Below are 23,381 nucleotides of genomic sequence, written 5' to 3' on the forward strand. Positions count from 1 at the left end.
CAGAAAAGGACTCCTTTGAGAGAGGAAGAGAAATAAAAGGGAGTAGCAAGAACATTAAAAGTCAGCAGGGGAATGGGACTCCCAGACTAAGGGCATGCCTCCTCCTTTGTGGCTGGCCTTAATGACAGCAGAAGGGATCACTACTGGGAGCTTGAGCAGCTGGAAAATCTCCTGGAAGATGTAGGAAGAAGAGAATGGGGCTGAACAACAGCTCTTGCCTGACTAATGGAAAGGGAGGCTCAGTTATTTAAGTCGCATGCTAGGTTTTTAGCAGGCTATTTGAAGGGTAGCTTAGGATACACTAATAAAATAGACACGGAATAGTGCAACAGCTTTGAAGATCTATCTTGAGTAAGATCTCACAGATCTTCTGAAACTTATGAAATATCACCTGTCCTAAACCTAAAACACCAAATAGAGCATGGTGGATTTTGCTATATGAATATCTTTGAACAATGAGCTTTCCCTTACTAAGAAAAAAATAGTAAGAAAAACCTTTAGTTGGGCCAGTTAACAAACACATTATCAAGGGGAAACCTTATTCAGCTTTACAGATAGCCATATATTCACTTTTAAAAGTGGACTGTAACTTTATAAGCGCATGAGATGCTTACTAGTGCCTTTAGAAAGGTATCAACAGGAGAAACAGACAATGCAGACCAAGACAGGATGAAGCAGAGCGTCTTTGCAGCCTGAGATAATTCAGAAGATCATTGGCATTCAAAATCATAATCCAGTTACAACTTAATCCTGAAAACATTTCTACAGCACGTGTGTGGGAAATTGCCCTTGGTCTAGTGTTCCGAGTATAGAAGGGGTTTGTACCTCTATTTTGCTTCCAGCAAGTTTCTGATAAACCTCAGTTGAAACCCTCTGCTGTGCCTGACTTTCAAAGTTCTCTCTTATGAACAGTGTTTTAGCTGCCTCTTAGCCACTAAGATCAAGTTCAAAATCCTCTTGAACCTAGTCTGCCAGCTCTGTACCCAGGCTTCATCTGACAGGCCTTCTATTGCCTTTAAAATCTTTCTAATGTGGGTGACACACGGGCATACTTTTAAGCATATTAATCACCACTTAGAAATCATTCTTCACCTGTAGATGCTTCTTCCTCTTATGAGGACAAGATTCTTCTCTTTCAGGAAGATTGATTCCATTTCTCTAAAACACATCTATTAAAGCAGTGGTTTCTGCCACTCTATTTATTCTGATGGAGAGAGGGGAAAATTATACCACAGGGGAGTCCAGCAAATTAGAATGGGTGTGTTCTGAAAATTTAAGAGGGAACTAGTTTCTAAAATATTTGTTAATTATGTTAATTACATCCTCTTTCTGTACAGGAAGTATCAAGATGATTATATGTGGAGGGGAGGAGGAAGAAAGGGTGCTAAGTTAGCACATCAACAGACCAATTCCATTGTAATTTATTCCTTTTGTTCCTGTGAAACCCATGCTCCATACCAGTTACAGCTGCAAAATGAAAAAAGTAAGACTAAAGAAACTTAATTCCACATTCTTGGCCAAAGCACTCAGCTGAAGTCTCCAGGTCATAGGCGCTCGTTTTGCCATGGTGTCAACCTAGAAATGAGTCTAGTATCGCTAATGGTAATATAGCTTATGTGTTATCCAGCATTGGCACCACCATCTTCTGTTTAACATAGAAACCACTTGTCACTTCTTTACAATTCAGATTAGGAAATGGGAACAGCAATCTACTGGCTCTTAGAATACTATATAGTTCCATATATCGTATTATAACAATATATGGTATTATATTGAGTTTAAGCTCAATCAGTAGCTTAAACTTCTGACGTATGTGCAGTATTCCTCAGTGAGACAGTGTGTTATGCACTGACAACAAAGGATGAAAAAAGTGCTTTTCTCCTCCCACTATTAAATAAATGATTCCCTGCCTTTTGCTATACATGAGTACTTTGTACGGTGACTTTCTAGAAGAATTTCACAGAAAAACTGAAGGAAAGGGATTGCAGATGCTAGGAAGAAGACAAGCAAAGGTTAATTTAGCAAAGGTATGGAAGAGTTGTGACGCAGGGTTTGGACTTTATTCCAGGTTTCAGAGTTTGTAACTGTGCTGCCTTTTGTCCTGCTGAAATGATTGTAACAGATGAGACAATGCATCTCCAGACAGGAGGCAGTCTTGAGCAAGGGTTCTAGCTCACTAGTCAAAGGTTGCCCTCACAAGGTAATTGATTTTTAGTCTGTGACTGGATACCTGCTTGGAATAATGCTGACATCTGTCTTAAGTGTGGGCAGTTCTTTATATGGACATAAGCAACTCAATACTGGAGAATAAAAGGCTGATACTGAGTTTTTCAGCACAATGACAGCAAATTAGAATTCTAGCAGAAAAGGTTTACAGAGTTTGACCAGCTCTTCTGAACTAGGACACGCTATTTTTCAAGAGGAAGGTGCATACCTGTCCTAGCATGAAGGCTCAAAGATCAGTTTTGCACTAACACAAATTTATTCTTTTTCTCTTGGCTCCTTGGCCTCATGGAAAGGGAAGATTCCAGGAAAGTAGAAGGGGAAGGAGTGAAGTTGTTGCCTTGCGTTCAGAGTACTGAGTGCTGCACGAATGCTTCTAATGGAAAGAGTATAGAATCACTGAAGTCTAATCTATGCTGCTGCATTTCTGATCTTGCCAGGATGATACAATAATGTAAGACATCCTTGAACTAGATCACTGTTGCTGTGTCTTCTGACTTCCTTCCAGATTCAGCTCAGGAAGCTGAACTGCACGGCTTTGCACCCTCTCCTGGATTTGGTTTCGCAGGTACTGAATTTCTAGCTGCTGCATTTCTATGATTTTCTCATTTTCCTTTTCTGCATTCAACCTCAGGACAGCTGGGCTGGGCAGCGGTTCACTTGGGGGAGCTAGGAAGATAAAATCAGAGAGAACATGACAGAGTAACAAAGGTCCACCTTGCAGGATTCTTTGTCATGAACAAGGAAATGCATCTTTCAGGGCTGAAGGAGTAGAGCTGTATATCTATATATATATATACTGTACTATATACACTATACCCATACTATATATAGTTTGTAAAATATAACAGGTTTCACCAAGCAGACAAACTTGGAGAGCGTAAGAGAACTGTTCACCAAAGACAAAAAGGGCTTCTGGAATGAGTATTGACAACAAGGAAAACATATAAGGAGCACTATTCACCTATGTCTTGAATTGCTTCTCTTTTCTTGGTTAATTTCAGTGTTGACTTGAGGTGATGTAGCTGGGTGAGGGCTGCCTTCAGTTCTTGCCGCAAGTCATTAATTTCCTTAATCAGACACATGTTTTCCTGCAAAACCAATACTCCCTATGAGGGAAAGCAGAGGTACTATCTGGCTCAGCAATATGTATCTTCGTATCATTAGGAAGGCCACTGGACAGTATAGAAGCAGTATCACAAGCAGAAAGTAAAGGGCCATCAGGACAGTACACAACATTTCAGATAAGGCCACAGTAGATTTGATACAAAACATGACAGTATTCAAACTATATTAGCTAAATAAACTAATATTTGTTTTGCTTTCCTAACTGCAGCCGCACTCCAAGGTATCCTGTTCCTTTCAAGTTTCATAGGAAAGCTCAGGTCCCTTCCTGGACTGATCCAATTAATTCAGAAATAATAGGAGGAATTTCCATTTCTCCCTCCAGCATTTATTAATTTGCTTTTCACTTGCCACTATGTGTCTGTTCACTTTTAAATTACCTGTATCTCCTTACTGATCTTCAAAGCCCTCTTCATTAGTTCTGACAGATATCACTTTCCAATATCCCTTCCAAATTATTAAGAAATATATAAAGCATATAGAGACTTGAGATATCTTCTGCCAACATGCTGTTATGAGGAAAGGTTAGCTATGTATTAATCTTTTGTACTTTTTCTGACAATTTTAAATCCATAAAAGTTCAATTGTCTAATTATTATTTTTTATAATAGCCTACCACAAAGCATCTTGCTGAAGGAGTTGTGAAAGTACAAGTGAGTGTACTTTACCCATTGTTGCAACAGATTAAAAGACTTCAGCAGAACTAGTATGGGCTAATACTAGTATAGGATGATAAAACTGTTGCTCGTGATTCAGACAGAGGAGCACAACTAACTAAATGTTTCTTTTCTGAATTCATGAGAAGTGGAACTGTATATTTGCCTCTTACAAAGACACTGAAATACCTTATCACATCAACAGCTAGTGCAAATGTTAAACAGCTGCCATTATGCTTGACCCAAGAATAGCAATGCTTTCAGCTACCTGTGGGGGGTTTTTATAAGTTTTGGAACATAGCATGATTCCAACCCATGGAATTTCATCATAAGTGGCAATATTTTAAAAAGATAAACTACCCAAAGGCATGCTTTGGATACCTCACATAATGCCAGTCTCGAGCAGTGCTAGATGGCCATTGGAATGTCATTTACTCTTTCAAAGCAAGTCCTGACAGAAGTTTGTCTTAGCTAGTCTTAAAAGCCCCCTGAGAAGGGCTGGAAGACCATGATAATTCCTCCTGGCTGTAAAATCTCATTAATCTACTAGACTTCAGAGATCTGCTTTTTCTTTGAAGAAACCAGGCAGGTTAGAACCTTTGATATCTTCATCTTCCAGATGTTTTATTAATTCAGTTTTAATCATCATTTTATGTTAGGCTTACTGATCCAAGACATCAAGTATTATCATTATGAGCACCATCTGTCACCCTGTTTCAGCAAGGAAATTCTTCAGGTTTTTTTCTGAAGCCATCTCCTTTTGTGCTAAAAGCATCTAACTCACAGAAGGAATAAAAAAAACTTAAAACAAGGCCGAAGAAGAAGGTTGCTGCTGCCTAGACCTGGGGAAACACTATAAATACATGGCAAAAAGCAGATGGCTTAGGAGGGGACTGGGGTCTAATAATTCTGAGGAAGCAAAATAAAGTAACAATGAAGAAAGTGCTAGTGAGGGGAAAAGGAAATGCTGACTGAGCAGAAGGAGATCATGGTAAGAAAAGACTGTAAAAAGCTGTCCTCCTACGATGTTTGGTGTGGGGCTTTAGATCCTCTCACTCCAAATGAAAACAAATTGGATCTTTGTCCCTAGCAGTCACAAGTTTACCTTGTCTTTTAAAGAACAAAGTTTCTGAGCAAGAGATCTTTGTATGAATAGGCATGTTCATCATATGGTTCTGAACTTCCTTGCAAACCTTGATGTGCAAAGCAGAAAGTTCTGAATTCAGACTGACTATGAGGCCAAAGAAGTATTTTTCAAAGACTTATTTTTCTTCCTCCAAAATTACCTCCTAAACACTAACACATAGCAAGTTCAGCTTGGCACTCAGACAGCTACCAACTGACTATAATGGCAATTCTAAATACTGTTGGAAATAAATTGCTTAAAAAATATCCAGGCAGCAGAGATTCTCCATCACCTTTTATATCAGGGAGTGGGAGGTAAACAAAAAGTATTCACAAAACAGCAGGAATTTCTGACTTCAGAAATCTTGCTCTTTATATCCAGAAAACTATAGTACTTGAATAGCTCAATGAACATTATCATTGAATGGAAGCACTTGAAAAACTTAGGAATTTCTGGTGAGGAAGCAAATCAAAACTGTTTCAAAGTCCTAAGAAACCATAGTGGTAAGGCTTCTAAAGTATCTTCAGTGCAGCTGCTTCGTTTTTCCCTCTCCATATCACAAGGAAAAAGCTTACTACCTGCATAATGCGCAAGTAAGCACCTCGGTGAGTTTCCTGATTCTTCACCAACTTCTTTTTTAAAGCTGCCAAACTCCTCTCAAGGTACTCTTGCTGTCTCATGCACTCGGGCTGCAAATCTTTTTGTGCCGTTTCAGTCTCCTGAGGGGGCACAGCATGTTGTCTTAGTAATTACACTACCAGAGAAATTCATCTGCAAGGAGAAGGGGAAGGCCCCTACTCACCAAGTCTGATTCTTGCACATACTTGGTGTAGAGCTCACGGATCCCATTCTTCAGCTTTTTCGGTTCCTGAATGAAGCCCGCACAATTATGAAGGTCTGCTTTAAATCGTTTGATGAGAGCTTCCATATTTTGCTTCTGCAAGAATGATGTAGGTACATTCTTATTTGGCTCATCAGAGCACTCCATTATGTGCAATTTTCTAGGAAGTCTAATAGAGCTGGTGAAAGCTCTCATATACTTTATTTCCACTTACTTGAAAAAAAAAAAAGTCATTAAAATAACAACTGGGGATATAAGCACTACATTTTGAAGAGCAGTGATAAGTTTTACCAGCAATAATAATCCAAGGTACTTGCATTAGGTAATGTAAGTGCCAGCATCCATAGATCTCATCTGATAACCAGTGGCTGACTATCATGCATGCTATCCCTTCACTGGCCTGTCCAAAACAACCTACATTCTTATTAAGAAACAACACAGAAACAGTTAATAAGAGAATCCAAGCCACTAAACACTGATCAGACGCATGCACAACTTGATGATTTCACACCAAGATTGCCTTCTCCTTCTCACTTGGTTTCAACCAGGGTCCTCTACCTGCTTCCTCAGTCCTGCACTCCCTGTTAAATTCCTTCCCCTTCACTTTTCCTCCCTTATGTCTGATGTGTTTGTTGTCAAAGAGAAGGGCACCTCATCTCCCCCCATTAATATGCCCACCATTCATTTCATCCTACTAATACCTACATAAGTAATAGGTGTAGCCTATGTGCTGCTCCTGTTTAGACCAAGTGTTCCCAGATTTCAAGCTTGGGCAGGAAAGGGTAGTGTGTTAAACATTTGCCTCACTGCTCTGTTAAACCCTGGAGAATATGTGTTGATTGAACAAACTGACACATCGTTAACAGGATTTTTTAAACATCAACTTTCTAAGCTGGTTGCAGGCTTGAAAGTTTTCTTTGTCCCCACTGACTACAGACTCTCCTGGTCCTTGGACACAGGATCCCTGAAGTACCTGTTTGCTCAGATTAATGCTTCTGCAGTGTTCTGTCCCCACAAACTTCACTATGTAGGACCTGCACAGTGGTTGTACCCCATACCTTCTGCCTCTCCCTATGCATCTCATTGTCAGTTGCCTTTAGTTTCTGTTGCAGTTGCGTGACGTTCAGCTTCAGCTGTGTGCTCTCCTTGTGGAATCGTTCCAGCTCGCCCTCCGTCTGAAAGGAAGCAGGAGGAGGAAATCAGGACTAAAAGGAGACGTGAAAAAACAACACAAAACAGGAAAACCACGACTGGAAACACAGGATTGAGGGAGTAGATCCCCCTTCAGGCTGAATTACAACATAAAAAAGTAAATTTTGGAACAACGCTGCCCTCTGTCAGAACATACAGGAAAACACAAACAAGGACATTTAATTCCCCTTTGAGTAACAAGTATTTAAGGGATGAGATGCCCCTTTGTTTCTTTGCGCTGAACTGGAGCTTTGCTGTTCCATATGAATAAAAATGTTTGCCTGAGATGGAGATTAACAGTCAATGCTGGAAAGAGTAAGTGCAACGATAGGAACCACCTGATACTGAAAAGAAACAAATGCAGTGAAAAGCTGCGCATACTTACTTATGTAAAACACGGGGGGGGGGGAAGTGATAAGGGTACTACAGCATTTACTCGCATAAGATGGTGACTAGAATAGAGAACAGGGCTTTCATCATGCTAGTCTGATGTACATAAAAATTGTTCACTACCTTGCATTTTATTTAAAAGGCTTTTGTTCTGAATAAACAGACTTACGAAAGCTAGTAAGTCACTGATTAGCTGATCTAAAGCTACTTCTATGGAGAGGTCACAGTAAGTTTCTATCATAAATAAGTTCCTTCAATGAATTTGCTGTAAGCTAAGTATGAATGCATGCAATTTTTCCATGGATCAGCTGATGAACTGTTATTTGTGCATGTGCCTAACCCCTAAACAGAGTTATGTTTGCATAAATCTGCAACTTTTCTGAGTAAAGCTCATTCTCTCTTCCTCCATATCAGTAAACCAGGCACTGTCTTGCAAACTCTACCGGGTATGTGGACAGGATCTATTTTTTAAGCCAAACTGATATTACTTGGAGCCTAGAATTAAATACTGAAACAGGAGTTTAAATAACTGTGTTGATCACTGGTAGCATAGGATAGAAAAATATCAGCTATTGTGCACAGATATTTTTATTAGCTGTAAAGATGCTGAATCAATGCTGTGTATCCTTGAAAGAAGTCAAGGAACAAAGAGAGTAGAATCTTCCATGGGACTTGCATTCAGACAAAGGACTTAGTATCAGAGGCCAAATGAGAGTGCTACTCACCTCATAGATCTGCTTCTTCATTATTTTAATATCATTTCCATGTGCCTCTATTAGCTTCTTCAACTCTGCTATTCTGTGATCCAGTACAAACTTGCACTTTTCCACTTCCTGGTTTTTCTTTTTTAGGTCATATATATGCTTCTCCTGGGAGAAATAGGTACAGATGTGAATCAGACACAGCATCTTAAACAGACCTGTAGGACTAGGCACAAATATGGTAGAGGCAAGACCAGCAGTCACAGATCTAGTGGAAGGCTGAACTTCAGTTGCACATCCATACAGATTGGGTGAGAAGGGAGGGGCAAATAATGCAGAGAGCCATCTACAGATCCCAGAGCAGGGCATGACAAACTCAACATCTTGAACTTGAGCTCCCCAAGAAAGTCTTAGAATGTTGGCTAAAAACTAAAACCCCAAACTAAAGATCGCAAATTCTTTAAAACTGTTTCTAGTCATGTGATACTGCCACAACACGATACTATTAAAATAAATACCTGTATTAAATTAAGGGAGAGTGATTTTGATCTCAGACAATTGTCCAGTTTCTCACCTTGTCTTGGATAGTGACAGTTCTCTCTTGAATATCATTCTTCAGTGACAAGATGTCATCTTCCAGTGACTTAGTGAAGCGTTGCAGCTTCTGCTGTGCCAATTTCATTTCCTCAATGCACCTGTTCCGCTCTTTGAGCTCTTTCTGTAGGCTGTTCAACTAGGGAGGCAAACAAGTAAGAACTCCAAAGAACAGTTTCCAAAACCTGTGCACAACTTAGCCACCCTACTCTGCACGATACCTTGTAGACAGTGTGAGATAAAAGATAGCTAAAAAAACTATGATCTGATGAAGGAGCATCACATCACTTAAATGCCTGTAACTCAAAAGGGAGTTGAGTATTTGTGTTTGCATTTTCTGTATATTCTGATAGAATACTCACTGCACTACAAGGAATCAAGGAATATGCATCCAGGACAAGAAGGGTATGGTTATTATACCCAAGCATCAGCTTCAAATAGCGCTCAAGCCATGGAAAATTATTTGAAGGTGATCATTTGCCATACATCTCTAAAGGTTTCAAAAGTAGATGAGAAACATGCCTAGTTTATAGCTCTTGGGTACCCTCAAAATCCTTGCCTCGGTACTAAGATCTGTGAAGCCAAGAAATTCAGAACCAAGGAATGGTGATGATCAGACTGTAAGGACACATGAAGAAACTCCTGCTGTCTAGAAGACAACGGAACTGAAGGCAATACGATAAGCACACAGCTTCTTCTACCCAAATATTCTAAACATACAATCTGATACATGAAGGGGCTACTGTTCTCGTATAAAATGCCATGTATTTACAGATTAAATTAGACTAATTTGACATGTCATTCATCACATTCAATCCTTGGCTATAAGTCTCCAAGTGCAGGTCTGATCCTATCACAGAATAAGAAATACCCTTTTATTCATGACTCCAATTTCTCCTTTCAGTTGCATGTTAGACTCCTTTTCTTCCCAGAGTTGTTGCTCATACTTAAGTTTGATTTCCATGATTTCTTGGTCTTCATCTTCATAAATCTGTTTCTTAATTTCTTCATGTGCTCGAAGCTGCTGCCTCATATCCTCCTCTGTCTGCAGTTAAGGAAAGCAAACATTAGAGAAGATAAGGAAGAAGGACAAAGAAGAGGAGGGTTCTTTATCTGTAACTGTGTTTCTCCTGGGAGGATCTATATTTTGTGGATTTGTCAATTGCAGCAATATCATTTAAGGTAATTTCTTAGGGGATTAAAGTAGCTTTAAAAACTGCTGTGACAAACATAAAAAAGATTCTTCTTAAAAAAAAAAAACAGAAAAAAAGAAAAATTCATTCTTAAGGCTTGGATGCTTCAAGGTAGGAACCTGGCCCAAACACTAACACCAACAAACTTATTCTGGCTGCAGAAAATGCAAATATGGGTGACACTAGAGAATGTATTTTAAAATTGCTGCTTCTGATGCATTAGGTCAAATAACCACTCAGGTTTGCATCAGGCTCTGTATGCTTCTCACAGTCATTCCTCACATTCTTTCCAAATTGTTATTGCAACATAGGGCTTCAAACAGAATGTTCGTAGAATTTATTGACTTTAGATACATAAGTATTGGTTATCCAGCTGCCCTTTGTCAAGCCAAGTCTTTGACCTCCATGTGCAGGGTTTTTTGAAGTACTCGGGGTATTTCTCTTCATCCCCCAGATTATGCCAGCAAGAACCTCAGGGACTTGGGAATGGAATTCACCACCTTAGAAATGTTATCTCTTCACCAGAACAAGGTGACTGAATCTTTATTTCATCAGTTGGGCAGAGCCTTCTTCTTTTGGACAGAGCCTTGGGTGACATGGTTTAGTGGCAGGTGTCCCTGCCCATGGCAGGGGGGTTGGAACAAGATGATCTTAAGGTCCTTTCCAACCCTAACTATTCTATGATTGTATGATTCTATAATTACAGTAAATGTATCTAGCCCACATCAATAAAGAGGAGTTCTGGGATCTACGAGAAAGAGAGGTGAAGCTGAGAATTCCCAAGGATATCAATCTTAGCATGTTACTTACTCAAGGTAAGAAGTAAGAGAAATTGGTATCTCAGATGGCTTTTCCTTATTACTGTTCTACCTGTCAACACACTTCCCCAGGATTACAGGTAGATCAGGATTTGCATGGAGGGACCCCACCTCTGCTGTCTTAGGGAACATTTTGTCTTTGGAGTTGGAGATAAACTTGGTCAGTAACTCAAACTGCAAATCAAGATTCCTACCTCTTTCAGCAGAACAGATTTCTCATTAAGTTTTTCCTCATAGTATGCTGTTAGTTCCTTCACAGCCTTGCTTTTGCATTCTTCCAAGCTGTGTAGTTGTTTCTCATATTCCTCCTGCATCTTTTGGTATTTCTCATGCATCTCCTGGTATTTCTCATTTTCCATTAAGAGTTTCTGATTACTGTCAGATTCTGGTAAGAGAAGACATACAGAATGGATAAAACTAATAGAAAAGAGGTGTATCCTATCCTCCTACAGTCATCAATGTCTTATTCTGTACTATCTTTTTGGCAGCTGGTTACAATAAGTTACACTAGATGCACTTCATCGCTTTCTTCTTCAGATATACAGGGCTTTTAGACTCTGTGGACATATAAAATTTTACACCAGGAAACCATCTCTTGAGTTTCCTGCTCTTCCTTTAACTTACCACTTCACTAATAATGCCTGTTCCAAAGCTACCATCCACTCTTCTTTGTTGTATCTCTGAATATCCTGCTATATCCCTGCTGAATGGTGGTTTGTTCCAGCTTTAACAAGTCTCAAACCTATACCAAGGTCCCCCACTCTGCTATTACAACAAATTAATAACAATTAGTTTAGGCATTCCCTTGAGATAACAGCCATGACAGAGTTGTGTAAGCACAACTGCTACAGAGTACAGTTTTGGGTGGACTTGTTTTATGGTACTCATTTGCAGTACTTCTGTCATATATTGTTTATGAATCTAAGGTCCAGGTATTTCCATGTTGTTTGCATTGTATATCACCCTCTTTGCTGAACTGTGTGACTTCACTATCCTTGCACAGTCAGCTATAAGATAAATGAAGAAATTACTAATCTCAAAACTCAAACTTCCAAGATACAGTGCCCATGTACATGTTCTCATCATGGTCATGTGTGTGTTTAACAAATGCAGTTTAGAGAAATTTTTGGTCTGTAATACCTATATGACATTCATGCATTTTTCCCTGTTCTTGTACTCTAGTAATCCCTCCCTGTCACATTACTTGCTATGAAACTAACGGCTTCCTCCAGATTCTAGTTACAAACACTTGTTCCAGTCTAACCTAGCTTTTGCATCTCCCTGGCCTGTTTATCCATCAGCTCAGACACTTGCAGCTGGTGTTGTTGTTCCTGGTTTTCTTTCTCTCTCTGTAAATTCTGGGGGAAAAAAAGAAAAAGACAAATACATTTTTATTTGAAACAAAGCAAAGCAGTATCCAAATCGTTTGTGCTCTTGCCCCTGTTGGGGGACACATACACAAAAGAAGTTATGTTTGAAATCTCTTGCCAAAATTCAGATGCTATGTGTCACTAAGCCAAGTATTCCCAGAGATTAGTTTGTTATGGCAAGTTACAAAACTACGGAAAGCTAAGGGGAAGCAGCAAATGGAGTTCATGTAATTGAGGACACTCTATGATCCTAATCTAAGAAGGAAAGTTTGTGAGTTACAAAAGCCTCCACTTTCTTGTGTGTGCCTGCTTGAAAAGAATATGCAGTTCCACAAATTGTTGTCCAGATATTAAAGTTCAGGCTGCTTCCTGCCTCATTTGAAGCAATCTTGAGGGCCTAAACCACTGTCATTTGCACAGAATGACACATACATAAGCAAAAGCAAGTTTTGAATGCCATTTGCTTGGAATGTCTGATTACCACTACAAATGACTTAATCTTCTAAGAAATCACAAAGAACTGGAACAAAAAAACAGGTGAGAAATTTCCCAGAAAAGTTGGGAATTGTACCATAGGTACAATTTTTTCACTTTCTTCTTGTAACAACTCTGTGGGTCTTGTATAAGCAGAAATACTTCATTTGCCTGCTGGCCACAACTAGAAAGGTTAGGCCCAAGCCTGTCATTCAGTTTAATCTTAACAAGTACTAATACTTGGATGGAAAGTACCGTTTGCCTGCCTAGAAAAGTTTTATTCACCTTCAAACTCATTTGCTTGCAAGCTTATAATCAACAAGCCTAAAGAAGTTTCAGTGTAGCTGAGATTATTATAACTCTATGACAAGACCTGAAGAACCACAGAACAGAAAACCAGCACAGATAAAAGACAGAGAATCTATAAGAAGTGAAAAGGTTTTGTTGTAAAAGGTAAAGCTGTACAAAAATGAGGAGAAATGAAAGGTTAAAACTCAGGTTACTTAAATGCAAAAACTACAATGAGAAAAGCCAAAGAGCCTGAGAAACTACTTGAAGAAAGCAGTAAAATGAATAATTAAACTTCCTAAAAAGAAATCAAAATCAGAAACCTGCCAGAACATTTGTAAGGCCAAAAGACAAGAAAGGTATAAAAGGAGCACCTGAAAACGACAAGACCATAAAATAATAAATCTAGTAAGTAACTTGGCAAGCTTTCATACTGGAATCCTTCTTTATGTGGAGTCAAACTGAAATACTGCTTGAAGGGACTATGTACGACCCAACAAAATAAGCAGTAACAAATCACCAGGATAGGATAATACTCATCCAAAAGCTTGGAAAGAACATGAGGTTGTCAGAATTGAATCACACGATGTGTAATCTGTCACTTAAGTCATCTTACTGCCAGATTGTACCGCCAATTGTACTGCATCACTTGCCTTCTAACTCTAAAAAGTGTCCAGAAATATAGCAAATTACTGGTCAGAAATGTGGTGTGTGCAACAGACAGATGGACAGAATAGAATGAATGGACATAAATAAATAAGACACTGGGAAGAATTATTGTGGCTTTTGCTTTCAGGGAACTCCTGCTTTGTGACCACAGAGAAATCAATAAATACATAAACAGAAGAAATCCAGGGGATGTATTTTACTTCTATTTTCAAAAAGCATACAAGGCATCTCAGCAGATGTTCTCAAAAATGTTAAGCAGCCAGGGCACAACAAAGGCGGCATTTAGAAGAATAATTGTAGGATCCTGCAGCAGCTGTGACTTTATGTGGGATGGAGCTTTTAAGCCATGGTCCCATTTCTACTCAAGGGTGACAGAGCTTATTGGTCCTTGGTCCCAGTCAGCATTTATTGCTGGAACTGTTTTTATGTAAAGATACTTGTAGGCTCCCTAGGATAACTATTGCATTCTGTTGTACTTACAAGACAGTTGATTCAAAGGTAGCTTCATGCTTTACAAATATCAAGAACATCTGTATTGGAAAGGAATATGTCATTTTTCAGATGCTTTATGGCATTCATACATATCTAATGCAAGCTTGGATACAACCTTTCAGTGAAGGATTTCTTGGTATTTGGTTCTGCAATATGATTCATACCTGGTGTTTGGTTTTAAGGGAGCTTATTTCCTGAGTGAAATTATCTTCTAATTCCTTTATTTTTTCATTATAGTACATGTCCTTGAGACTTAGTTGGTAATACTTTTCTGTCTGTAGCTCTTTCACACGAATCTGCAGGTCCAGCATTGCCTGACTCTGTTAGAACACGGATAAGAAGACAGTATTAACAGAGAGATTATTTGCCTTTAGCAACAGCTTGTTAAGGATGTATTATTTACATGCATGCATTTATAAAAGACAGCCTTTGCAGAGAATTTACAGACAGACAGACCAAGACGACATTCCAGAAGTAAGGTTCCTTTGTTGTCTTATAAGATGGTTTATAGAAATGCAGCTTCTGACTTCTCTACTCCATTAAAACTGCCTTCAAGAGATTCAGAAAAGTATTAGAGAAAAATCTAAACCTTTCTCCACACTCACTGTTCACACAATGCAGTCTGCATGTTAACAAGCAGCTGCAGCTACTTACTGTAATCTCTTTTATAACAAAAGGCATGCAAGCTCTTTTAAGCAGAAGGCCATATAGGAACAACTAGTCACAAATATGCAAAAGTAATTCATAAGCTGTACACTAGGAATTCTATGGTTCATGTTCACAAGTTGCTCCACCTACCTTCTCTTTTATATCTGACCTCAGGATCAACACTTCCTCAGCATACTCAGCTTCCTTCTGCCATTTCACTATCCCACCTCCTTTCTCGTAGACTTTCCAGATAAATACAGAGCCATCCTCTGAGGCAGTCAACAGAAATTGGTCATCATTTGTTATGGACATCTTAGAATGAAAAGACAACAAAATAATAGCAGAGACAAGGAAGAACAGAGGCAGTTTGATTTTGCTCCAAATTTTATTCCCCACCCATATACTCCCTGTCATTTCTATGACAATTCTATGATTCTATGGTAACTTTATCTTTGTCTTTCCAGAAAGACCTATATTTTAAACTTCACCATCAGAGAAATACCATGTTACGTATCCTGGTGCAAGCCACTTTTTAGCCAACAACAGCTTATCCAGTGACATCTATTTCTAGGGAGAAGACTTCTATGAATGCTGTAATATTCATTCTCCATGTGGAGGCTCAACCTCAGTTTTAACAGTTTTATTATGCTATGAAATGCGAAGGAGAATCAGTGCTAAAAGAGACATGTGCATCCTGTAGTGTAGGGAAAAGAAATACTTTATGTTACCTTTGTAACAGCACCCGCATGGGCCTGATACTCATTGAAATCCATTGTCAAAGGTAATGGGTACCTCATAGCTCGAATTGTCCCCAGAGATGTACCAACAAATACCATGTGCCCAGAATGAGAAACAGCTACTGCAGTATAAACAACATCAAAAGCAGGCACTTCATGCTGGATCTGAAAAAAAAGGCAAAACAAAACCACCACACAAAAGCCTCACATTACATTAAGTTCCCCAATAGTATTTGATTACCTATTGCATGAGCATTTGTCATTCCTTTGTCTGCAGCAAATAATGCAGTCAAAAGAATCGACATGCCTTCAGGAGTAAAGCCATAACTATCATTAATATTAAGCTTTATAGATAAGCACAATTTCAAGCCAAGGTCCACACATTGATCACTTCTGAAAGATGTAATGGTTATTAAATACAATTTACTACTTTTATGGACCAAAAAAAAAAAAATAAAATAAACGCATGTAGCCTACAGTAGGAGATGCAATACACTTAGCTTTCAGCAAAACTGTAGATATAAGATTGCTAAGTTAGTTAGCAGGATTAGAAGATTTCTAGGTAAATCAGAATAAATTTATAAAAATACGAAATTACAGCATAATCTCAGGCTTCATGATAAAGAACACAAGAAAAGTGTCAGTAAATATTGCAGCTCTCAAAACCCTACTGATTACTGCTTACCAAATGGATGATAAGAAAAACAAAGCACTACTACCCTCCCCCCAAAAACTTAGCAAAATCCCAGAGTCCTTGTTAGCTCACCAAAGACTCCGAAATTTCTTTGAGAGTTTGGTCAGATCCAACAGCAAAGATGACTTTGGCATCAGAAGACAGGTCAATGCTGCTGTACCTGCAGGACTTGAGCACACAATCTGTCTCCCTTTCACCTGTTGACAAGTTCCACTCATACACAGCACCATGTGTGTCACAGGAGATAAATTTAGTATCATCTGCACTCCACTTAACTGAATGTATCTGGCAAAAGCAAAACACACCAAGGAGCCTGATATGTAGGTTACAGACACACAGTGTGGAGTCATTTTACTGGTAAATCCATGTCAACTTCGTAATTGTATTTCTAAGACTTACTTAAAAAACCCTGGATGTTTCTCAAGTAATTATATTTAAAAAAAAATAAACCAAGAACAACTACTTTATGAACCCACTGTCAGGAAAAAGCTCATTTCAACAGTGAGTAGTACATTTCATTTTTATAATTTATTAATGGGATATTTTTCCTGGTTCAGCTACCTGCCAGTCACTCACTTCCAGTTTAAGAACAGACTCTTTAGATGTGTCTAATACATGCATACATTGACTTCTGACTAAAGAAAACTGACTTTTGAATTTCTAATTTTAATTTTTGGGCCCATTTCTGATCCAAAATTGTACTTTACCTTTTCAAAATGCATCGTACCAACTAGTTCATACTTTAATGAGTTGTATTGCATAGGATTGGTTTACTAACCTTCCCACTATGTCCTTTCAGATTATTAATATTCTCAAAGGTGATGCTGGAATAAATTTCAATGACATTTCCATTAACTGCAGCAAAAAGATGTCCTCTGCTACTGAACGAACACTACAAAAACAAAATAACCACCCATTACTGCAGATGCAGCAGATAATAACATTCATGAATTGAATTCCAATGACATCATCTAAAATCAGAATGTTACACAAAAAGAAAACCCCATGACATAATTAGCCTCTTACTGCTTTCTTAATTGGTACTTTTCCCTGTAAAATTCAGTCCTTGAGCATTTCTGAGCAAACTACCCCTTCTGCTGCTTCCTAGGTGCACATTACACATCGGCCTCCAGGCTTATTTTTCAAGTTAAACTCCTTTTCTCTATGCTTTGATATCCTAAATCCTACTAGTGTCTATTAGAGAGGTTTCTAGCTTTTGTTATGTTCTTTGCCACTCTGCTTCTTATAACTCCTCTATTTCATTTTTGCATCTCTCCTTACCTCTCTACACTTTATCACATCAAGCTCCTTGAAGACATGCATGTCCTCATACAGTAGACTTATAAATCGTAGTTTGTCAGAAAATCCAACCAAACAGAAAAGGCCAGTGGGATGAAGTGATACTGTGTATGCTTCCTCCCAGTATTCCTTATACAGCTCCAAAGTGCTGAAAGAGAAAACCACTGTGCAGTATGGAATAGTACAAACTCCCTGTGCATGCAGAAGGGGACATTATCTGGCCCAGCAAGAACACCTGCAGCTACAATCTGTCTCTGCCTTCTCATTGAGGAAATGTCATTCAGTTAAGTAATCATCACACAGATGTTACAGGAAACAAAGGTAAATCTGAACTTTCTGGTTCACAGAGAAAGTGTGGAAGGTACAAGAGCAAATCCTTGTTTAATGCAATATGATTAAGAAGGTAAATGAGCTGCTGACTGCAAACCTACATAAATATCTCTTCTGAGATTTGTTTTTCTCCCCCTCTCCTCCCACAGAACCTTAAAAACTAGAGTCATTTTGCTTAAGAACTATGGCTATGAATCAGGAGATGGGACAGCAGTAACTTAAAACAAAGCTGTATGAAACATTCCTGAAGATTTCTTCCTCAATACACCTGAGAAGTCTGACACAAGTATGGCTTAATAAAAAAGGCTTTGGAGTCTTCTGGCACTGGTTTTAAAGGCATTGCATATTCACACACCCTAAATAATGTCAGTAAGACCATTTACATCCCACACCACACAAGAATTTTACCAAAACAACACTCTCATTCATGAGAAATTGCTGCTGTTGCCTGCTAGATACAATATACAAAAAAAGCAAAAGGTAGTAATAAACACAAACAACTCTTTACTTTGTCTGGTAATTCCAGATGCGGACAGATCTATCCAGGGAACAAGTGGCAAGAATGGATTTCCAAACACAGATGTCCAGACCAGTAATGGAAGCAGAATGCAATGGGAAAGTCAGATATTTAAAATAAGCAATCCTCTCCTGAGAAGCAATGAAAACAAAAATTCACAAATATTTCACTACAAGCAGTAAGTCAGGTAAGAAATCTATCATTGCTCTTTGCATGCAGTAACCAAATAGAGATTTGAGGAAACCACTTACTCCTTTCAGTGCACAGGTCTGAACATAACAATATTGAAAACATAACAATGTTAGAATCAGTTTTAACTTTATAATTAATAATCAAGAAAAGTGATGGGGGGGAAGATGTAGGCTCCACAGTCCTCATACACTAGTGAGAGCAGAAAGTAGTTTTAGGTGTCCAAAGAAATGCAAACTGGATAAATAAATAAAATTTATTTATAAATAAATAGAATTCATTTAAGACTTTTTGGCCAGACATATATTTAAAAACAATCCAGCGCGGAGTGATAAGCATCTTAATCAGGATGTTTAGTTAGTACATCCCAAAGTGAAGCCCAAATAAAATTTTACGCTGCATGCAGAAAAAGGACCCATAACTACAAAACCTCCTCCTGTAAAGACCTTTCCATATGCCTGTACATATTTAACTCCAAGCCAGTCTATTTCGTGATAATACATTTATCTCCTGTCTTTTTATTATTTAATTCCTTCAGAGTAGGGAATGTTTTTCATTAAGTTTGTCCTTCACAAAGAGGTTTCACTTCTAACTAGGACTTCAATGACTATTATTTTAGAGTCACATGAGATTCCCATGGCTGTTCCAGCTTTATCATTGCATTAAAAACTCTGCATGTTAAAGTGGAGCATAAACTATCATGTTAAAATTCTCTCTGTTAAAGGTCTCTCTGTTAAAGCTTTGCTTAACTAGTTCAACATTTACTTAACTAGTTCAGCATCCTTAAACAGACTTAACAGTGTCCTCTCTCATTTTCCTGAATAACATCAGGTATTCATATGGAGGGATGGTTGAGCAAGGGGCTGCTGAAATACAGCTCTAGAGAAGCACACAGAACTCATCATATCATGAGCTTTAAGCATTCAGATGCTGTTTGATGGTATTTATGAGAATGCATTATAGAAAGTGACACTAAACAGCCTGTGCCATTACAATACCTCTTACTGGCCATTAGGGATGTGGAATGTGATAGGATTTCACTCACCTTCATGAAATCAGTGGTGAGCATAGTAAACATGTAAAGCTGATTCTTATGTGTGTTAACAACCATTGTTTCCTCTGAGGGGCTGAAGCATATACATATAATGTTCTGTCTGCCTGACTTTTTTGGATCACTGCTGAACTGGTCCTTAGGAAGCTGCAAAAGAAATGTATCCCATGGGATATTCCAGGTCTCAAGTTTTAGTAGTAGGCATGCACACACACATACACACACAAAAACTTTTGCTGTAATGCTACTCTAATAAGCATATACTTAGTATCAATGAGAAAACGTAGATATTTAATAGTATCTAACTACTGCAAGGCAAGGAACAGAGGACAAGATAATATAATTGTATCTATAGCATTACAGATGTAAAAAGTATCAACAGACATTTCCAGCAGTAAACTTAAGCACTGCCTTAAACAAAATTGAAAATGGTAGCAGAAAAACATTGAGAAAAAAACCTAGCAAGTGTCAGAATGAAAACTGCCTGAAAATTGTGATGTCAAAGTAACAGTTCTTTGCAATGTATCGTTCAGGTTGATAACAGCCTTATTACAGAGTCTCTTACATAGGGAAGATCTGACCTCTGAGGCTTAAAGTATGAAGGCTTGATGAGGTCATCAGAGCTAAACGTTCTTATCCAGAAGCTGCAAAGAAGTCAATGCATACAGCTCACTATAGAACAGTTATAAATCTTAATGGATTACTTAATAGTGGAAAAGTCTCATAAATATCTGAAGAGACAAAAATTTTGCCTTGGGAAAAAACCTAAGCAGACTAGTTCTGCAAAATTGATTTATAGTACTTCTTAGCTCCAGGAGTCTCCATGAATAAAAGTTTCTTAAAGTTTTCCTGATGTCTAGCAGCCTCAAAGCAGATTTTAGATGAGGGAACATGCAGAGTTACCTTGTAAAATTCACCTGTCACTGCCTTTCAATGTGACCTCTGGCAACTCCCTTCCTTTCAATCAGGAGAGTTAGCTAATGCTTAAAATGTAATTCAGAGATGTGCTAAAAATTATCATAAATAAATGAATTGGAAGTACCCCTCCCCTCTAAACAGGCCTCTGCTGCATTATTGCCCGGAAAAGTTTTTTTCTCCCTACCCAGATTTCTTGACTCTCCTTGTAGAGTTCCTTTCCCCTGGTCTTCTCAAACAGCAGAACAATTCCTGGGCTAGATGAACATGCAAATCCCTTGGAATAAGCTGCAATTGCAGATATTTGAGGCAAAGAATCCTGTTGTGAGCCATTATCAACACTGGAACCAACAGAAAAAATGCAAGCAGGAAATGCATAAAGACATAAGAATACTGAAGGACAAACAAAAAAAATGTTTATCAGCAGCAATCAAAATATTATTCACAAACTGGACAAGAAGGAAATAAGTGAATGACCTGCAACTAATCTGCATGAACAAGCATGAGATTTAACAGACTTACCACTCATATTCTGTTATCGCATCTTCTTCTAATTCCCTGTGAAGTTTTCTGTACTCTACACTTGTCTCCCAGAGCAGATCTCCAGTTTCAAACAAGATAAGTTTGCCTGTGTCAGTACCGCATATAACTTCCTCCTTGGACAGCCAGGTATGGCACAAGTAGTTTTGTGGCATTCCCTTTTTTAAATTCATCTGCTTCAAAGTTCCTTCACTGTACTTAAAAAGTTTAAAAAAGCCATTTCCGGTGAAACAAACCTGTGCATTGTCTTGAGGACTAAAACTCACCTGTGGAACACAAAAAGAGAGAAAATATTTTATACAACTATATTCACAAATAAGCAAATATGACACTTGTTATGAAGACTTTCAATAATAGATACAGGAGGACAAACAAGGGAAGAAGTTTCTTAGAAACATATAGGAATACAGAAAAGAATAAGAAATAACCATCATAACCACATATTGCAGTTTCCCCCCTTTCAGAACACTGTATATCAATTTTACATGATATTACAAATATGTTAACTCTATTAAGCTGCTATCTGAATCACAATGCAATACCAAAGGGAAAGTTGTCTCTGACTTTCAGGATTGCCAAAAGTAAGGCAAAAATACCTCTTTACTGCTGATTAGCATTTTTTTTTTCTTCCAGTGGCAAGCTTCATGAGAAGTGGGACCATTCATTCCTAAAGGCCAGGAATAAATTATTTCTGGCATACCTTGCCCATTATACATATTAATTCACATAATTAGGTGTTTATTGGTAGAAAAAGTGGGATAGCTATCTTAATACCCAACATAAAGGATAGCAGTGGTAGTTAGATCTCATTTTTCATGCTTAATGGGACTTTAGACAGTAGTTGTCTTTCAAGTCACTCTCCTCCTCTTAGAAATTGAGTTCATGAAGTCAGTAGTTCACACAACCTCTCCGTCTAGCTGTACCCCAGAAAAAACAGCAGCTAGGGTCCAGCCAACCCAGGTACTGAAAGCCTCTTAGCTCCCTGCAAGAAAGATACTAAAAACCTCATCCAAGAAGGACGCAGGAATTGTTTGAGTGCCATCAGCCTGCTCCTAGGCACTCTTCCTGGGCTACTACTATGGCCTGCCCATAGAACAGACTGCAGGAAGGAAAAGGTGTGCAAGCATGCAGAGAGCTTTCAAGATGTGTGCTATGCCTGCTGAACACAGACAGTATATTTAATAAGTGTTTCTGCAGAGAGACAAAGGACATGTTGCACACACACTGGCCAGCTGTACTGGCCCCACACCATAGATCTCATGTGATGTAAAAGACAAGGACATAACAATGTCCGTTGTGGGTCAAAAGCAAAGATTTATTTAGCCCAGTGTTCTATTGCCGAGGAAGGCCAACAGCAGATGGCAAGAAAGGCCATGGAAACTACATAAAATCTACAGTGTGGAGCCCGCTCCTTCCTGTCTTGCCCTGGATAGAAGCCATGTGGTCACAGGAAATTGTACTGGGCACTTATCCTGCAGACTGAACTCACATGGCACCAACCTACCTGGCACCCAGTACTTGTTGGACTAAAGTTTGGTCTTTTTGCCCACGTTTTTGAAAGAGTGCAATAGGCTCCCAAAGAACCAGTCAACTGTGAATCAAAACGTTAAACACAAGCAGCAGAGACGCTGGCCCAGCTCAATTGCGGAGGTGTTTGCGTGCACCCCCGTGGCAAGGCTGCGGGGATCCGAACGGCCCCGGGGCTGGCAGCGGGTGGGAGCCCGTGAGAGCCGCCACTGTTACCTGGCAGACGCTGCTGCCCGGGACCTCGAGGCGGATGGCAGCCATCAGCCGCTGCTTCTCCCAGAGCCAGAAGGTGAGGTGCCCCTCGGGGGGCGCCGTGGCTGCAGCCAGGTACTGACAGTCGGGGGAGAAGGCCAGAGACACCGCTATACGCTCCGGCAGCTCGGCGGCAGACAGCGTCCTCCGCCGCCGCGCCGGCACCGACGACAGGTCGTAGACCGTCAGCACCGGCTGATCCGCTACCGTCTCTGCGGCGGCCAGGTACCGCCGGTCGGGGCTTATGGCCATCGCCTGCACGCCCCGGGTCTTCTCGATGCCTGCGGGGAGGAGAAGGGTCAGGGCGGGCAGGGGCCAGGGCCGGGGTCAGGGCCGGGGTCGGGGCCGGGGTCGGGACCGGGACCACCTGGGATGAACTTGTGCCACTTCTGCTTGAGGTGGAGCTGTACGCAGCCCGCCCCCACCACGTGCAGCACGACCTGATCCTCCAAGAAGCAGACGCCGCCGGCGACCCCCGGCCGGCAGCCGAGAACGGCCACGGGCTGCGCCACCACGGCCGACATGGGGCTG

The 23,381-nt window shown here is 39.6% G+C and overlaps 1 protein-coding gene across 1 annotated transcript; it reads right to left on the reverse strand.

Annotated features, from left to right (window-relative positions):
* Positions 1-2,459: 2,459 nt before the first annotated feature.
* CFAP57 (cilia and flagella associated protein 57) lies at positions 2,460-23,374 on the reverse strand. Its single transcript, XM_061451527.1, has 22 exons — positions 23,218-23,374; positions 22,815-23,131; positions 21,054-21,337; positions 20,719-20,890; positions 19,611-19,763; positions 18,368-18,507; positions 17,512-17,677; positions 17,009-17,122; positions 16,303-16,515; positions 15,528-15,701; positions 14,950-15,111; positions 14,316-14,471; positions 12,123-12,216; positions 11,053-11,243; positions 9,719-9,892; positions 8,828-8,986; positions 8,278-8,421; positions 7,030-7,146; positions 5,933-6,067; positions 5,709-5,849; positions 3,188-3,314; positions 2,460-2,892 (listed from the first exon to the last, which is right to left on the reverse strand). Exons 1-22 carry the CDS (start codon positions 23,372-23,374, stop codon positions 2,699-2,701), a joined length of 3,684 nt encoding a protein of 1,227 aa, XP_061307511.1. The 3' UTR covers positions 2,460-2,698.
* Positions 23,375-23,381: the final 7 nt, after the last annotated feature.

The sequence above is a fragment of the Pezoporus flaviventris genome, unplaced genomic scaffold, assembly GCF_033815535.1.
Source record: "Pezoporus flaviventris isolate CSIRO_AGI_PZ_B2104156 unplaced genomic scaffold, CSIRO_AGI_Pfla_v1 ptg000013l, whole genome shotgun sequence".
Classification (NCBI taxonomy): Eukaryota; Metazoa; Chordata; class Aves; order Psittaciformes; family Psittacidae; genus Pezoporus; species Pezoporus flaviventris.

Excerpts from the sequence above, each read along its gene's own strand:
- CFAP57 (XM_061451527.1), bottom strand. The coding sequence starts at position 23,374 with ATGTCGGCCGTGGTGGCGCAGCCCGTGGCCGTTCTCGGCTGCCGGCCG. Across the intron at positions 15,112-15,527 it reads ATGCGGGTGCTGTTACAAAG|ATGTCCATAACAAATGATGA; the intron begins GTAACATAAAGT and ends TTTCATTCTAAG. Across the intron at positions 7,147-8,277 it reads TGAAGAAGCAGATCTATGAG|ACGGAGGGCGAGCTGGAACG; the intron begins GTGAGTAGCACT and ends GCTTCCTTTCAG.